Consider the following 19,598-nt stretch of genomic DNA (forward strand, 5'->3'; position numbering starts at 1 on the left):
CTGGTTCCATCTTCTTTGCTTGTGAGGATTTTCATCATCTGACCCTTCAAAGTCTGGAGACTGAAGACAGATTAAAAAAAAAAGATGCAGCAGGTTGAATCATTTAATAATTTGCCATATCTATCTATCTATCTATCTATCGAGAGAGAGAGATAAAGGAATTCAGGAAAAACCTGAATTATAGAGTATCTGAGTTAATTCTCTCATGTTGCCTGACAGAGCAGCTTCAATGCAACTGCTTATTATATCATACAAATTTCATCTAATTTATCATACAAGTCTTTCTTGCAATTACTGCCACATTCTCTGTAAATAAGCAGCTTTTGGTTAGACATGATACTACAGGGCGAACACAGGTGGAAATAATAACTATAACTACTGACCATTTGTGGCCCGGTTTTATTTAGCTGGACTGGGACCTTGGTAACATGCATGCTGATTCCCTACAAGGGTTGTCACATTAAATAGACTGGGAATTAAGCCTACGATGCTACTACTCCTCATAATAAAATTACTTCTTAGACATGAGGAGATAGACAAAGCATGTATACAAGCACAATTAAGAGCCATCTTGTTTTATAGCCTATTAAAAAGAAATGATGTGCTTTGTCGAACTTGAATATTTGATTCTCATTAATACAAACACAGGAAGTAAGACATCCAAGATGAACTCCAGATGAACTCTCCACCCTTCAGAGGGGGAGGGTCATGTAGTGGTAAGGGTAGTACTTTCAGTTTGAAGTGTTTTTTTTTTTGGGATACATAATAAAGCTGTAAAACGAGCAGCATACAAGGCAACACAAAAAGTATTTGTGGATGTAGACGTCGCTGGAGATGTTCAAGAAAGTTGGTGTTAGTCTTTCCTGACCTTCAGGAATGTTTACAACCATGAAGTAAAAGTACAACGCTCCCCAGAAGATGTACTATACAGTACAAGAAAACGCAAATTGAAAATGTAAAAAGCAAAAACAAGCCTTGACCTAACAGGGCAGAGCTGAGTCTGAGCAGTCCAGAAGATATAAGAAGACAAGACTGTAACGGCATAAATGGAGTAAAATGCACAGACACCGCCATCTGCTGGACAATTGTGTACTACAAGGACAAAGTCAAGGACCCCATTGATGTGGATTCTTTCAGTTCGTAGCGAGACAGAACCAGGCAGATGCCAAAAATGTCATGTGAATCGAACAAAAATAAGTTGATCTTCGCTGGAAATGCCTCACTTCATTGGTCGATTTGTCTAAAAGGAAGAGATTGTAGGAAATGGAAACAGCAGGAACTCCTGGTCCCTGTTCAGCCAAACTGGGTTTGTTAAGGTTTGTTTTGTCACAGATCACATTTATTTGGTTCATTTTTACCGATGAGACACCGTCTACTGAATACGACTCCATACATAAACACATTTGATATTTTCTTTTATTTAGACAACCCAAATAAAAGGCACATAACATTGCGCATGTTTATGTAATAATTTGACAAACATACATTTAAAAAAAATGTAGGAATGTTTGACCTTTCTGCTAATCAGAAAGCCTAGCTTCTCATATATACAAAATTACCATTGTTAATGTTCTAATACAAAAGATTTTATAAAAAAGGTTATTTTTTTATCTTTCACATCTATTGTAACTACCATATTCTCAGAACTAAAATAGTTTTGTACAAAGATATACATTCAACTGCTTTCACAAGGGTCCTGGAACTTCCAATTCATGTTTTGTTTTATCCTTAAAAATAAAGAGATGTTCAATTCCACAAGTAAAGTTCAGTTCATCACATTATCGTATCAAATTTGGCAAACAGGCTATCATAGTGTTTCTACGTTTATGCATAAGGAAAATAAAATAAAATGTAAAAAATTACACTTGTTTAAAAACAAAGATCGGGGACAATGACAATCATGCATATTGCATTTTTTTTTTCTGTAAAAACCAAAGCAACTCAAAAGAGCTGCAACACTGTTGAGATAACATGGCATTCATTTAAAAATAGTTCTGTTCAACAGCTACAGTGTTTGGGGTCATGCAATGTCCATATTATCCCAATATTTTAATGGTTACAAACTTGCATTTCAATCACACTCATCTGGTCCTCAGCTACACAAGCATGCAGCCTGAGAGGGAACTAAAGGAAACGGAAAAAAGGGTACAGTATGGATGCCATTGTACAGTAAATGGACGGCTAGGTTTGTCATCAGTTATTCTTAAGACATTTTGTCCTCGATGGAAGTCTAACCGACTCTTTAACGCCACAGTCTCGAATGGTTTCTAGTCTAAAAAACAAAAAAACCCAACAAAACAAGACATGTTGAAGTGAATAATAAATGGTACGTAATATATTCAGTTAAAAAGGATTCATGGGCTGCGTTTCTGCGCATTTCCTGAGTGAAGGGTCCTTAGTATCGTCTCGGGGGGGGGGGGGGGTGGTATTAAAAAAAAATGTTTTAAAATAAACACAACATAACAGTGTACACAAAAGTCAGACAAAACAAATCAGTCACCTTTATGGTGACGGTAACTGCCTGAAAAGCTTCACTACAAGGCCACGCCCCTTCCAGTTCAGCAACTAGATGGGCCCCAAGTGTAGGCTGGCTAACCGAAACACTTCAGACTCCAATTTGATCTTCATTAATACTGCTGCTCACCTGTACGTAGCTTTCAGTGCAAGACTCATTCCAATCTGACTACATGGAAAAATGAACACTACCAATAGGCAAATAAAAACAAAACTCTGATTCAATACGAATAGAAAAAGTACAAAAATTTCATAGTCAAGGGAACGTTTTCACGGTCCTCTTCAATGACAAAAGCAAAAAAAAAAAATAAAATAAAATGCTGACATGAAAATACATTACTATGTCAACTGTACAAGTTAGTTTTTGTACCTCAAGAGCATAACAACTATTGGAGGAAAAAAAAAAAAGAAGCTATAGCACTGTGAAAAAATATTCTTCCATGCAAATGGAAGCTGCTGTCCCTTTTACTATACTCATTTCCTATAACATTAAATAATGATTAGCAGGCTATAGTTAATAAAAAAAACAAACAAACAACTTACAAAGCAACACCCAAAGGCTTTGGGAGACAAAACATCAAAAAGAGCAATTTAGAGTTATTGCTTCAGTCCATCTTATCTCCTGGTCACAAAAGCACGGGTGTGTGTTCCTGGAGTCCCCTCAAGGTGGCCTGAGGAGGCGCCTCCTCTCATTTGTCATCATGATACAAATCACAGTTTCATCATCCTAACTGACTACACTACACTTGTCCTGATTTCAAAGTAAGTCCTACTCGATTCCTACTTAAGTGTTCCGTCTCTCGTGTCAGTCTCAACACTAATGGGGATGCAGCCGAGACTTGGGGAGCTCCTACTGGCTGCACAGCTCGTGTGAATGTAGTGTTCACCTCAAGGTGTGATGAAGTAAACAGAGTTCATGGAGAGAAAGAGCCAGGGGTGAGCCGAGGTGCAAATGATGAGGACAGGAGTCTGCTGTTTCACTTCATTTTCCCTTCATTTCTGTCCAGTTCACCGCTCTCTCCTCTTTTGTTTTGTTTTTTTCTTTACCAGGGCGGAGAAGAAGGCAGGACTTGGGACAGAAAAGGCATGCTATCCACCGGCCTCATGGCGATGTTGAGCGGGCCGGCTATATTCATGGGCATGGGCGTCGTTATTGCAACAGGGTGGGCAATATTCATGGGTGCCGTGGCGGGGATGTTGACAGACGCGATGTTGACAGGCCCAGTGATGGTGACTGGGTGCTGGAGGCTGACTGGAGATGTGATGTTGACCGTGTTGGTGGTTATGTTCATTTGTGCAGCTATGGTAACAGCGTTGTTGGTGTTGGAGTTGCCCCGGTTCATCGCTGTGGTGATGGGAGCAGAAACAGTCACAGGTGTAGCAGAGGCAGAGTTACAGACTTCGTTACTGTCTGGAAAAAACACAAGGGAGAGTCTTCAACGTTTGCTCGGCAGCGACTCAGAGGAGCTCTTCATGGGCAGAACTAAAAGGGTGCAGCTATTATATAGATTAAGGGCCGGGCTGAATGGACTCTAAGCGATAATGTGGTACATCTCTAATTCACTCCATGAATGTTGGATTTTACCCTTTAATGCGTACAAACAAACCAGATTGCAGTGGCATGTGTCCACAATGTGTAAAAGTTAAGATAATAGCGCAAGGAGCTTGCTAACAACTTCCTATGGTTATAATGTGCCCATGTGACTGATGTGACCCACCTTTGTTACAGGAGTTGAAGTTGGTCTGTCCATGAGTCTTCAAATGGCTGGTGATGTAAGCTGCACTCAGCATCTTCCCACAAATGGTGCAGGTCACCTTGCCTTCGTGTCTGATCATGTGGGAACGGAGTCTGTCTTTGGTGGCAAAAGCAGAGGTACAGGCCTGCAGCCACACAGTGGACAGGGTCAAGGGTCAGCGGAGAACAATAACAACAACAATAATCATCATCATAATAATCACGGTAATAACCATTTAAATCAGACGGAAATGGCCCTTACCGTTACTTGACATTTAAATGGTCTTTCTGAAGAGTGCACATGCTTCACATGACAGCTCAAGTGGTCTGGCCTGGAAAACAACGTCAAAGAGGCAGCGGAGCTTTGAGTCATGCAGTATAATGTTTTACCACATACGCTCATTACGTTAAAAATATGCTGAAATCACTTCCAGAGACTCTTACCAAAGCCGGTAAACTGCTACACAGGTTTGTATTAAAATTATATGAATCTTTCATGTGATGTTATAGGACCAAAACATTCCAAAAATTATAATTGGATAGATAGATATATAGATATAGATATGGATCATGTAACCATCAATTGCATGAAAAATACTACACTGTCTGCGTAAGTTATCCAACGCCTGGGATTATAATGCAGGTCACACATCCATTTCTAAGAACTTTTCTCATTTAAGCTGTGATGTCACAGTGAAAAGCCAAATGCATGATGTTGAACCGATTTACAGATCGTAAGTAGAGTGTTTGTGCCCATCCCCTCATTATTAAAGCAAATAGAGCACAGCAGCATTTGTCCACACTCCCTCTCTCTCACACACACAAACACACACTCCTTAAAAATTTCTGTCAACGGTGGTTAATTCCCCCTGATCGATGATGCGTGATTTAGTTTGGCCTAGTTTCAAGATGCACCACGCTGAGAGGGTGTTTGATTAGGTTTTACCCTTGTTTTCTCTTAGTAAATTGACAGTTTAACATTAAACACCAAAACTGTTTACTTCCCTTTGTTTTTGAAAAAATGTTAATGAGGATTGTCGAGGATTTGGTTTGTAGTTCTAGGATTACTCCCAGTTCTAAATTTGCAAACATGTCTGTCAGGATTAAGAGACAATAATATAGGCTACAAAGTTAATTCAACCTCATTAATGTTCCAGGGGCTGAATTATTGCATCTTTGACAACAATCAACAGCTTTGATAAGTATAAAATGCACATCTCTAGCCAAATATGGTTTTTATATTATATTACATACATATACACACATACATACATATATACACACATATACATACACACACGTATATATATATATATATGTACACATACACACACACACACACACATATATATATACATACAATGGGGGAAATAAGTATTGAACGCATTAACTTTTTTGTCATTACATTTATTTCCAAAGATGCAATTCATGTGACATTTCTGCCAGACACTGGTATTAACTCAAATAATCCACACATGAAAAGAAATCACAACATTCAAATCCATAAATAATGATTATGTGGAATTTAGTGCAATAACACAGGACAAAAGTATTGAACACACTATCTGAGACTCGTTTAAGACTTTGTGGAGAAGCCTTAGTTTGCAATGACAGCTTCCAGACGCTTCTTGTATGTATTAACTAATCGCCCACACTGCTCAGGTGTGATTTTTGCCCATTCCTCCGCACAGATTGTCTTTAAATCTTGAATATTCTTTGGTGCCCTCTGGTGAACCTTTTTCTTTAGTTCTTTCCACAAATGTTCAATCGGATTTAAGTCAGGTGATTGACTGGGCCATTCTAACACATTGATTTTCTTATTTTTAAACCATTGGAGAGTCAACTTTGCCATGTGCTTCTTGTCCTGTTGAAAGGTCCAGCCACGTCTCATCTTCATCATCCTGGTGGATGGCAGCAGGTTCATCTCAAGAATTTGCCGATAGATGTTTCCATTCATTGCTCCTTCAATTATATGAAGTCTGCCAGTACCACGAGATGAGAAACAACCCCATGCCATGATGTTTCCACCACCAAACTTCACTGTTGGTATAGTGTTATTTGGGTGATGTGCAGTGCCATTTCTCCTCCAAACATGGTGTGTAGTATGACAGCCAAAAAGTTCAATTTTGGTCTCGTCTGACCAGACAACATTCTCCCAGTATTCCACAGGCTTATCCAGATGCTGTTTAGCAAACTTTAAACGAGCTTCAACATGCCTTTTTTTGAGGAATGGAGTCTTGCGGGCTGAGCGTCCATAGAGGCCATGGCGGTGGAGTGCATTGCCTATCGTTTTCTCTGTAACACTCGTACCTGCTGCCTCCATGTCTTTCTGGAGCACTTTCCGGGTGGTCCTTGGCTCTTTGAGAACTCTTCTGACCATCTTTCTGACCCCCTGGTCAGAAATCTTGCGAGGAGCTCCTGTGCGTGGCTTGTTGATGATAAGGTGATGCTTCTTCCACTTGCGGATAATAGCCCCAACGGTGCTTACTGGAATACTCAGATGCTTTGAGATAAGTCTGTAACCAGTTCCATTCTGATGCTGAGCAACAATCAGGTTGCGAAGGTCTTGAGAGAGCTCCTTGCTTTTACCCATCATGAGATGTGTTTTGTTTGACTACTTGGTGAAAAAACAACCTGTTTATAGGGCCATCAATTAGCACTAACCCAGCTGATGTTGGTTTGCACTTATAGGAAGTACAAAGACTAATTACTTTCAGATTTGAGATGGTATGGTGCCTTTCCTTGCCAAACTATACAGCTTTCCCATGGTGTGTTCAATACTTTTTTCCTGTGTTATTGCACATAATTCCACATAATCATTATTTATGGATTTGAATGTTGTGATTTCTTTTCATGTGTTGATTATTTGAGTTAATACCAGTGTCTGGAAGAAATGTCACATGAATTGCATCTTTGAAAATAAATGTAATGACAAAAAAGTTAATGCGTTCAATACTTATTTCCCCCATTGTGTGTGTGTGTGTGTGTGTGTGTGTGTATATATATATATATATATATATATATATATATATACACACACATATACACACACACACATACATATTATAAAAGATGTCTCATTATCCAGCGTGTCAGACTGAAGTCAGAGGTATTTGACTAGTTCTTGTACCAACTTGGCATCAACACATACTTGTTATCTCATGAATGAAAAAACAAATTACCTTGAAGATTAATTTTTCATACAAATATGAAAAAAAAAACTCTTTTCCTAAAAAAAAAAAACTACAATGTATATGCAAAAATGTTGTTTTGCTGTTAGCCTAACCAAAAAAAAAAAAAAAAAACCCAACAGAAAAATGGGATGACATCATGTTCTAACGAGTTGTTGAATTCACAGAGTTCACTACAAGAAAAACAGCTTTGTGACCTTTACAGAGAAACTCCTGCATTCACAAATTCCCCTTGGCTCTAATCCACCTCCGTCAGCATGATAGGGAAGCTGGGACATGAATCATGTTGGAAGGACCAGAATACACTGGGTAGGGGCCACAAAATTGGCAGCTGCTTCCAAACCAGAAACATTTTTTTTCTCTCTCGGTCCTCGAATGAGAGGAGTCAATTGGGATCTTCTCAGTAGTGCCAGGAACCGGAATCAGACTTTTTTGTTTGTGCGTGTGTGTGTGTGTGTGCGCCATTGACTAACAGAGCAGACTCCAGACAGTGCCTGCCTACAGATCTGGCTAAGTAGCAGTGACTCAGTGTGCCGTGTTATTCAGTGGCCATTCTCACTTTCCAGTATGCTGATGAATCCTTAGTGCACGTCACTGTGTATTGGAGGCGTGCCCGAAACTGCAGTGAACACACACACACACACACACACACACACACACACACACACACACACACACACACACACACACACACACACCCTCTGATAATGTTACAGCTTGGCCCAGGCTACACTGCTGATGTTTTTGTTGAACTGTTATCAATATTCTCAGATTCCCACAACTAATGACTTTTTCAAAAAATATTTTTCTTATGTTATACAACATTGTTTTCGGGGGGGGGGGGGGGGTCATCTACATAGGAGCTCAATATGTAACATATTAGATGTGTTGCCCGGAACATTCCTGCAGTGTTCATTGAATTCCCAGGGGAGAGAGACGCTGTGACATGCTGGCCAGAACTGCAAAGTGACAAGCGACGCCTCCGTGCAACCCCCTCGATTCCCCCTCCCACTCACCCCAATACTCCACTTCCACTGCTTGAACATGTGGTTAGTCAATAAAAGTATGAATTTAAACTACTTGGAACAAGTATAGATCTGAATACACAAGGTTCAGGGAGCTGCAAGGACAGCAGATCAACACTACAATCATCTGTTGCTAGGAACTCAAGGTGTGACAATGTTCGGGACCACCATCTCTCTGTCTCTCACTCACACTCACACACACACACACGCACACACAAGTTAATTCTTATGTTTGCTGGTAGAATCTATTAATCGTGGTATTTCTAAATGCCATGCAGAGACATGTTGAGATTTTTCTCTTTGGAGCTGGAATGCAGCCATCAGCTTATGAAATTATTTTCTGTCTCCGCTCCCACAAGAATAAATTAGATCTCAGAAACAGACTTCCTGTTTACAAACACCTCCTCAATTCTAATGGCTGCTTGGAAAATCAGTTGACAAGTGCCTTTTATCAAAGGTCTGCTCAGACTAGCAAACGTGTGGATAGTGATTAATGGATTGTGGAAAATTAAAAAGGGACCTACTGCTAAAGTCCAGACTTTTTATTCTGCGACTGGCTTTGCACCATTCACATGTAAAAAAAAAAGGAGTTCATCCTCTGTCTACCTTTATTTACTGTGCTTTATCCTTTAACTGCTTGAAGCCTACAGAGAGATGGCGTCCCTGTGCTTAGTCTGTGTTCTGTGCCAAGAAGGCCACATAACTCAACCATGATAAACTCATGTCAACTTTACACGAAGGCAGGAAAAAAATGTGTTCAGAGTGGTTCAAGCCTTAGCTTTATGCTCATAATGGGGATATTTCTTTTTTTTCCCTCCAAGCATATTTGTCAACTTCACGGTTGGTTGCTGTTCACTGATTTGTGTCTAGCGATTGTACAATATCCATTTGAAACACACATTTTTAATAGATTAAAAAAAAGTGTGAATTAATTTGTGATCGAAAGCCCTGCTAAAATTAGAGGCCATTTAATTGTAAATGAAGCTTACCTGGAGAAGCCTTTCCCACACACCGAACACACATAGGGCTTGTGGACTCCCCCGTCATGAGAGCGAACATGGTAGGTCATCCGGTCCTTCCTTTTAAAGCGTTGCTGGCAGATGGGGCACTCAAAGGGCTTTTCATCCGAATGGGACAGCTTGTGGCGATTCAGGTGGTACACGTCACGGAAGGCCTTGCCGCACATCTCACACCCATGGTTCTTCTTGACAGGTTTGGCGGGTTTCTTGGTGACATTTTGCTGTGGTATATTGCCCATTGCAGATGATGTCATGATACTTGTGCCTGAGGAAACGGACGTGGTTGCTGTGGAGAGGATGCCCGCCACTGTGGAGATGTAGGAGGGGTTGCCGTTGTTCTCACGTGGCATGGTGGAAATCATTGGAACCATAGTAGGCGCTGTCTGGGCAGTCTTCTTTGGCCGTGACACCATTTTAATACCAGTGTGGCTGGACTCATGGCGTCTTAGGTGGTAGCTGTCACGGAAGGCCTTGTTGCAGTAGCCACAAACGAAAGGTGTTTTGCCTTTGTGTTCCTTCTTTATCACAGGCACTGGTGGCCGTCCACCTCCGCCACTGGCCACATTGTCTTTAAGGAGGAGATCAGCAGCACTAGAAGGGGGCTTCTGATCTATTTGGATGGGCAGAATAGGCTTCTGGTCAATTTGTTCAGTTCCTGCATTAAGAAGTGGCAGCAGGCTATTCTGGGCCACCTGGTGCTGGTGGTGGAGGGCTTCATTGGCCTGCTGAGGAAACAAACACAGATACATGTTGAGTTGAATCAAGTTGAATTCTAATTCTAAAACAAAATTCTGTCACTCTAAATTATATAAAATTCACAAATATTTTAAAGCTGTGGTAATTCACTTTCCATCACTGCTTCCCAAACTCTTCACTAGGATTGCCACAAAGTGTTAATGACAGCTGTGTCGACACTGGGAGTTTGTTTGAGGGTCAACTTTCACTGTGCCCGTTTTGACAAGTCTATGAGAGCAACATGGGCTACTAAGCTGACAGATTACAAAATGGGAACCGGATCTGTCATTAATGAGGCTGACACAGCATGACACCATGCAAAAGAATCCAAATATACTGGATGAAAAATGATCCAATCGCAACCCTGCTGATTCATCATGTGACTGTAAAGCAAGCATTCCAAATCGGAGGCATAGCAAAGTCTGGCTGCACTGCCAAGAAGGCTCTCCAGAGCAGGCCATTAGTTTTGCTACAGAGCTCAAGAGATATGGTGAAGTGGAATTATGGGTCAGTAGAGGATGGAAGAGCACATAACTACAGGAAAAATACAGGTCATCAAACTAAAGACAACATCATGGACTATCGTGGCACGGCAGCTGAGCTTCCTAGCTGTGTTGGCCTCTCCCACGCTGTAGTGTTTGAGTTTGGGATGTAAAACAAAACCTACGACTGCAACAACACAACACACATACAGAAAAAAAAAAAAGTTCAAGTAAGAGTAACAACAACCAGCTGCGATGTTGAATAATGAAACCATCAGACACAATTTTGCTCTTTTGCAAGAGCTGTGAACCAAAAACGAGGTCATTTTCAAAAAGACAGCCAAGATGACAAGGCAGCCCATCTAAAAGGATTCAGTTCATTTTGATTAGTCCTTTTTGCAGTAACGCAGAAGGTGAGTGACAGCTGAGCATTAAGAAAAAGTTTTTCCCCAACTCTGTGTATGTAACCTGCGTTTAGTAACAAGCACAGTCCCGCACTGGACCAGGGAGCTGGAGCCCATAGCTGCTAGCATCTGTCGCTAGCATGCATTTTAAAGAAGTTTACTCACTGGACAGTACATGTTGTTCACAAGTAAAGGTTTGCTTTCTGCTTCAACTCACATTCATGAGTAAGGGTGGTAATGCAGGCAGCACGGTGGTGTAGTGGTTCGCACTGTCACCTCACAGCAAGAAGGTTCCAGGCTCGAGCCCCAGCTCCAGCACGGGATCTTTCTGTGTGGAGTCTGCATGTTCTCCCTGTTCCTGTGTGGGTTCTCTCTGGTACTCCAGCTTCCTCCCACAGTCCAAAGACATCAAGAGGGGACGAGGCTGATTGATACTCTAAATTGACCGTAGGTGTGACTGTGAGTGTGAATGGTTGTTTGTCTCTATTTTGGCCCTGCGATGGACTGGTGACCTATCCAGGGTGAACCCCGCCTCTCGCCCGTAGCCGCTGCGATAGACTCCAGCCCCCCCGCAACCCTTAACAGGAATAAGCGGAAGACAATGGGTGGATGGGTGGTAATGCTACTAGTTAAGAGGCTAAACCTTGTGGGAGCTAGCGCCCCTTACCAACTAATTTTCAAAGTGATGGAAGGTAAGGTTCACTCACTGTGTGACACAGTACCTACTGACCATGATTGTTATTCGCTCTCAAAAACCACACCCCCAGGTCACAGCACCAATATAACAAGCACAATTCTGCCCTATATAGCCTTTAAACTGAGCATAGCAGTGCTAGCAAGCAAGCAAGCTAAAACCCCTATATACAAAGGAAACATAATCCTCCTTTTAGCCACTTTCCAATCCAACAATAAAGCTTTCTAAGAAAAGTAATTAAGGCTTTAATCTGCTGCTGCAAGTGATTTATTGTCATTGGAGGATTGAAAACTTCAGGAGTATCTTTATCAGCTTTTAAAAAACCTGCTCAGCTTTTAAAAATGACAGCTGTTTTCATAGCGTGCCAGTTTTTCTAACTAGTTGTACCATAACAAAAACTAATGGCTTTCTGTTGTTCTAGGATCTACCTTGTTGGACACCTTACAATTAAATGAAGAGTCGCAAATCTACCACCAGTAGGGACAGACTTTGAGTTTCTTCTACTTATTCTTCTACTTAACATTTGTAAAGAAAAAATCATTCAAATTTATTTACTGTTGGTAATGCAGGATGTAACAATCGGTCTGCTGTACATAAATATAAAACCCATATCACAGTTCACACTGTTCAGTCTGTAAACTGACATGGTCAAGACAACTGTGTTGCCATCAACTAACAAGAAAGGCCAAGGTGAAATGCTTGACCTTTCCCTTTGAGGTTCAACCATCCATTGAAGAAGGCCAGCCAAGAAAGGAGTTGCAGGAGAGGAGGCAGGGGACAGAAAAGAAAAATGAACCACACAATGTCCTCCTTATGTCATCTAGCCTATTGTGAAAGACACAAATCTGAGCAGTGATGCACTAGGGCCTCAGCAGGGGTGCTTTGTATGCTCATCTTCATTGATTTGGCTCATCTATTCATGAGTCCGGGACATTGTTTATCCACACACCACTCAGCTAAACTCGCCGTCATTCCCCCCGTGTGCAATGGGACCTGGGAACTCATGGAGAATGTCACCAAGCCCACCCATCATTTGTCTCAGCACCTGCTCACACTCGCCACCTTCCAGGATTAGTCACCACCATGCCAATGCTAACCCATCGACTGGCACACCATGGGTGGGGTGGGGGCTTCATGTTTGGGTAGGTGGGGGATACCAGTGAGGAAGCCTCTTTGTGAAGCTTGTGAACCGCAGACATAGCTACTGCAGACAGCGTGGCCCCTATACAGAGGTGCAGGGCCTATAAGCTGCTGTGCCTTCATGCAGCTCTGACCATTTTGACACAAATGCGCTCTGACAACTGAGGCTGCTCCCTCATAAATAACATCAAAATGGAGGGAGTGTCCCGATGGCTCCACAGGCCACTGTAGATCTGAATTGAGCTTGTACTCTGACTCAGATTATGCGCGTCTTTCCCCAATCTTTTGTGTCACTTGCAGCTGCCTGCCATAACCCCAATATACTACAGAAAACAAAACTAGAAATGTAAATGGTCACACTTTCGCGGTTAGAAAAAAGCTTTCATTAAATTTATGAGAAACATCTGTTTTTTCTTTAAAGTTCAGAAATCATTGACTACAGGACAGTTTGTTGAAATGCTAAGCAACATCTATTTCACTTATTTTAAGATGTTAAAAGATAACAATAGCAAGCTCACTCTACGTCACCCTGTATTCTTCTCCCAAACACACTTACATCAATGAGACAAAAGTTCAAAGCACAAAAACTGAGGATTGAAATAATAACCCACTGCAAACATTCCTTCAAAATATACACATAGCTGGGAGATGTACAGCTGTTTACAATCTATAAAACATTACCTTGGAGCACAGTGCGAGAATTTGCAAACGCTTTTTAAATGTGTCCACAACTGAAATATACGAAGAGATACTTTGTTTAACAAAAACAACCCTACTTAGAACCAATGATTTAAATATCAGGTGATGTGACACACATATGGGCCGGAGTCAACCATATCCCTGTGGGGTATTGCTGCTATGCTAAGTAGCTGACTGACCCAATAATGGCACATGAAACTGATATCCTCCAGATAGACCAACATAGTGATATGTTTAATTTGCGTGCTGTACACACTCTACAACCATATGAATGTGATTTGAGGGTTTAGACACTACAGAGAATGAGAAGATAAATATTTCATTCTGCAGTAATCTCAAGAATCCCATTAGTATCCAGTCAAGAACAATTTAACCTCAAATGTTTACCTTTTGTCCACAAAACCACTGCTTTCATAAACACGTTACGATGGTGATGTAGCACTCCATAAAGAAGAAATTCCAGAATTTCAGTTCATGCCATGAGGCAATATTCACCGATTGCCATGCGCTATTGCAAAATGAAATGTACCTTTGCTGGGTTTGGACTGATAAGACTGCTTTCTTTTCAGTGTCTAAGGCTAGGCTACTGACTGACAACATGTCGAACCATGTGCTTTTTGACTGTGGAACCAAAAACACAGGTTATTAAAGCCTCAATAAGTGTTTCTGTGTGATTTTTCATATATATATATATATATATATATATATATATATATATATATATATATATATGTACACACACACACACACACACACACACAGCTGTACACCAAATACTTCAACTTCTGTGTATCATAGAAAGGGGTTGTTGCTGTGACAAAGCCATTTGAGACAAGACGTTTTAAAGATGTTCTGCAATTGGAGGCCGATGTCTGTGTTTAAAATAACATTTTGATCGATCTAGAATACTCCTGATGGTTTATTGTGTGTTTAATTTTCTTTCTTTCTTATATGTTATGTATTACGGCTATTGTGGTGGTAAAACAAAGGAATCCACTATGGAAAATAAAATTATCAACTCTCTATCCTCTTATCTGCGAGTGAGCACAAATTCAAATACATTTTAAAATAATTTCATCATAATCCTTAACAGTTAAACATACTTAGTGAATGTTATTTTAATGGCACAAAGGCCGATGGCACCCAACGAAGCCCGTAAATACAGAGAGAATTTCCTACATATAAGAATATTTGTTTTGAGGATTTGTCAGAAAATACACCAGAGATGGAAGCAAAGTTAATATTAATCCACTTTCCTGCAGGCCAAAACAACCCAGCTCACATCCGCAAACATCTTACTTTTGTGTGCAACGGGAGGGGGTTTACTTAACATTCACTTCCGGGTCAAGTGACCCTGCAGTAGACACAGGTGTTTGGGCTTCAGCTAAAATCAGCATGGATGTAAACCCAAAGCACTACGAGGTACCTGCTTCTGCTCCCTCCATGTTGCATTTACTATCCAGTTTGTTTGCCTTGTTGTCCTTCTTGTTCATGACATAGAACACCATGCACTGAGAAAAAAAGGAAAGGGGGGGGGGGAAGCCTAATTTGCCTACTTGCAATGACAAAACCTGCATGCACAGCTCAGGTATTCAGAGGCAATTAGACATGCAATTGTCTGGGGGTTAGAGGCATGATTATGATTAGCTGATTTGGTCAATATCGGCTGATGTGCATGCAGGCCAGAGCTTGCTATTATGATACATCATAACTTTATAAGGCCAAGAACGTGGTGGCTGGGCATCTAATAGCTAGATCTATTGTCTTTCTACTTCTCAATTGCACCTGGTTCTGATATCAATTTAAATGTCACTGCGTGTGTAATTCCGTTTACATTATACGCAGAAAATGGATGTACGTCATTCACTGATAAGACAGCCATGAACATACATGTATCCTAGAAACCATCTTCACATGTCACGCAGTGGATGACTCCTTTGAGGGCAATATTATTAATGATGAGTAACATTTTCCACCTAGTGTGTCTACTCTTTATTTTCTTAATGATTTGGCAAAGTTTTTGGAATGAATAAGCTTTTTCCCTTTATTATTATACTAATTAAGTGTTTTCAGTGGCTATCAGAGCTGGAGAAAGAGCTTCAGGCACAGAGGGACGAAATTATGTCGCTCTCACTTACTGGCAATCTTTTACTATGTTCCTGTCACTTTGCAGCATCACTGATGTATCACTGCTGAGTATAACACTGGTCTATACAGCATGATATGATGGTTTACTAAGTGTAATAGTACAGGATTTTTTTTTATACTTGAAAGCTAATTTTTGCACTCATTTAAACAAGAGTGCTGTGAAGCAGTCGCTGAATGAAGTATTACACCGCTTACATGATAACTGCAGACAGATTTACACCAGATGGACAAAGTGTGAGGTACATAATACATGCACGGCTTCTGGCTACATGCCAGGTACTGTACAACAAAGCATACTGTCCACCTGCCGTTGCCACTGATCAGGAAAAGTGCTCATAAATGCAATTAAGGGAATGGTCTCAAACAGCAGAGCAAAACACAATAAATGTCACTAACAAGGTGGTGAATGCCAAAGGCTGAGATACTTGACCTAACATTGTTACATACCAGCTGAAAGCATCCTGCAGTGCACCACTCAAATTCCTCCTGTTCTGACTTACCTAAACCCCGAGATGGTTGTGAAGTATCATCATCTAGAAACTTTTCAAAACTCATTTATGAACATATTTATGTTGATGCTCCCATATGGTTCTTCCTAATACCAGCTACACTCATTCCTCTAGCCTGTCTCTCCTACTACTGAAGATGGCACAAGTGAAACCTTCAAGTAATTTGGCTTTCTCCTCCTCCTCTTTACTGTGTTTCATTTCAGAATCAATTCTTCACATCTCTAAAAAGGGATGTCATACCAAACCGCTCAACCCAAGGTTCAATATGCATGTGTACCGCAATTTTTTGGTTCCAAAAGGAAACACACATGCACGGCTCATTAGCTCCACCCAGCCAAGAAAGTACAGAGAATAGTACAAGCAGTAGTGCAACTGTGAACATAAATGACAGGAAAACACAGTAATGAGTATGTTAATATTATTTTATCAATTTCAGCCCATGATGATGTTTTTATTCTCTGTATTGCGTAAAATAAACCGAAACCTAAAAAAACCTGCAGTACAAACAAAACCCCAGGCTTGATGAACTGTTCCACCCCATCTTACTTTATCCACACAAAAGATAGCAAGTCTCTAATTTCTGTATATACAAAAGTATTGAATATTATTGCAGCCAGTGGCAAGGAACAGCATTACCGACATATACTGGTGATCTATTTCTGACCCTGCTCTCCCAAATACAGACACTCAAAAGAGGTTTCTGAAACACAATAATAAACTTAACACCCTGCAATTATGACGGTGTATATTTAATAGGTTTCCTGAAATGGCCATTTAGTAAATCATGTACAAATGCAAAGTTCACCGGGGAAATTAGTCACTGAGTTTATCACACCCACACAAAACCCCCCCACAACAAACACATTGAGTGGCTTTGAATTAAAGACTACAAATTTTCTGAAATAAAATGGTCTAATCTAAGGCAGCACATACTGAAGTAACCTTAGAGTCGTTACCCTCTCCAAAAAGGGTGTTCCAGTTCTCTCGACCACACAAGCATCAACGTGATTTTTTTTTCGGGCTAAGTTAAGGCCACAATTAGAAGAGGTTTCATTGATTCAAAAGAAAAATAGTGAGAATGGTTTAACAGAGGCGGGTATCCCTCGCAGACAGCAACACTCACTATCAGACTGAAAATACATTTGTAAATTGCGTAACATCAGTGCTGCTAATTTCAAATGTACTGCTCCGGTGCTAGTGTTAGCTGGTGTTGTGTGCATAGTTTGAATTCCTCCTCACCGCGGTCACCAGAATAAATAACCAGTAGAATAAACGGCTCTACAGCCTTTGTTAGGAAGTAATGTAGCATTAGTTTAGCCCAGTCACCACCACAGCCTCGCCAGAATTCAGCTAAATTAGTCGGCGTGTGTTTAGCGAAGGTAGCCTGGACATCGTTAGCTAACTTGGCTAACGTTAGTTACTGGCCAAGCGGCTGAGGCGAGCGGAAAGTTGACCGCGGACTTGAGAACCGCCGTTATCTGCTGCTGAGATTTACTGAGCATGAGATTATTCAACGTTTGCTAAAAATTAGCCACTTTGAATACGAAATATCCGTAACGCATCCCCATAGAGACAATCTTCGCAGGCGTAATATGTAATTATCCTACGGCGTCGGATCAAAGGAGAAAAAACAGGTCTGTCTCGATTGTAACGGTGCAGCGGCGGCGTCTCCAGCCTCACTTGAAATTATCCTGCATGTTTTGTTGGCTTCGAAATGGCGAACAAACTTTAAAAACTCCCAACGTACAAAGCACCTATAATCGAAGTGTTCTTAGTACCGAAAATAAGCCACGTTTTTCAAACACTCGTTGAAGGGAATTGATTTTTTTGTTCTAGCGTCATTCCCAAGCCTCACAGCTGGACGCCTGGCTTCATTTACCATTGTTTTGCTTGGTTAGTTGATATTAGCATTACTCGTTTAAAAACCGGATCCGGCTGAGATATATTCACTGCTGATATTTTGAGACAGCTCCACCGGCTATCCGTTTACCCCATTAAACAGTGCACTTACTTGGAAAAGAAACGTACTCCAGCTCGGCTCCATTTCCACACTTACTAATTCTGTAGGAAACCCAGTGGAAGCCTACAACAAAGCAACCAAACATGGCAGCTGAAACAACTTCCGGTAACCTCACGGTCTGTACCAATTCAGTTACTACATAGGGGGGAATGATGTGTTTAAGAATTTATGAATATATGAATATAGCTAAAAAATAGAATCAATAAAACCTCCAAACTTCTGCATAATATAAAAAATATTTTTTAGATCATCAGCCGAATCACTTCGCTCCGAAAAACACTTTACATGTAATGTATAAAGAATTCTGAACGCCCCCGTGGATAGCCGCGTTCAACGGCGAGAAGCATTTTTTTGGAGCCCGGTGTCGCATGTGGCTGACTGCCGAATGGTTGTGTTGTAGTTATACCTTTAATTTGTGAGAAAATGTTGAAATTATAGACAACTAAGCTTTAAATTATAACATTTTTTGAATAGTTTTATATAATTAAAGGCGTTTCAGTTTAAAAAAAGAACGAAGAAACACGCGTGTGTAGCGGTTCATTTTCATTCATAGGATGAATGAAAATGCAAAGAGTCAACTGTATACATTGCCTCTAGTGGACCAAAAATATGCATTCGATCTTATCCTTGATAGTGAAACACTCCTTAAATTCATTTCTTTGCAGTAAGTCAAGATAATTAAATGTATTTGCAGGCCTTGTCTCCTTAAACTGGTTTGAATTGAGGGTTTACTGAAATTGAAAGTCTTTATCTGTGTATAGCTTCACCATTATCATGATACTGTTAACTTTACATGGTATTACTGATTTACTAGCATGTAACAGACACAGCCAACTGACATGACCACACTGGAAATAAATCCGAGCTGCAATGGATTATATGGTTGTTTTTCCACCTGCCTTGAAGTTGTTTAGACCAACAACTTGTATATTATGTCTTGATACAGTATAATATAGATGATCAATTTGGGAGGAGCAGGTTGTACAAGATGCAAGTGGGTATTATTATGATAAAAGATGCATGTCTCAAAGGCGGCCTCTAAAAAGCCATAAAAAGTAGAGTCCAATAATAGATGGAAATTCCAGACAATCTGCATAATCACATAGAATAAACAGTTATATGTGCAACATAATCACTCCTGGTGCCTTCTTCCTTCAGTCTTTGCTGTAAAATATTGTAATATACTACAACTTGACCTGTCACATTCAGAGAATAATTAGCCTGCGCAGATATTGCAAGAAAATTCCTAGCTGCAAAAGAGCGATGTTTAAAGCGAGTTACCA

The 19,598-nt window shown here is 40.5% G+C and overlaps 1 protein-coding gene across 2 annotated transcripts; it reads right to left on the minus strand.

Moving 5' to 3' along the window:
* Positions 1-1,352: 1,352 nt before the first annotated feature.
* On the minus strand, positions 1,353-18,419 carry LOC147248930 (vascular endothelial zinc finger 1-like). 2 transcript variants are annotated; one of them, XM_086226215.1, is made up of 5 exons: positions 18,307-18,419; positions 9,455-10,209; positions 4,512-4,581; positions 4,233-4,395; positions 1,353-3,859 (listed from the first exon to the last, which is right to left on the minus strand). In XM_086226215.1, the coding sequence occupies exons 1-5, from the start codon at positions 18,337-18,339 to the stop codon at positions 3,558-3,560; spliced, it is 1,323 nt and encodes a 440-aa protein (XP_086082341.1). In that variant the 5' UTR covers positions 18,340-18,419; the 3' UTR covers positions 1,353-3,557. The 2 variants fall into 2 exon arrangements, with proteins under 2 accessions (XP_086082341.1, XP_086082340.1); XM_086226214.1 differs by having other exon boundaries at positions 1,356-3,925.
* Between the last annotated feature and the right edge of the window lie 1,179 nt (positions 18,420-19,598).

This window comes from Aulostomus chinensis, chromosome 15, assembly GCF_037954235.1.
Source record: "Aulostomus chinensis isolate RoL2024-O1b breed Wild chromosome 15, RoL_Achi_v1.0, whole genome shotgun sequence".
NCBI classification, from domain to species: Eukaryota; Metazoa; Chordata; class Actinopteri; order Syngnathiformes; family Aulostomidae; genus Aulostomus; species Aulostomus chinensis.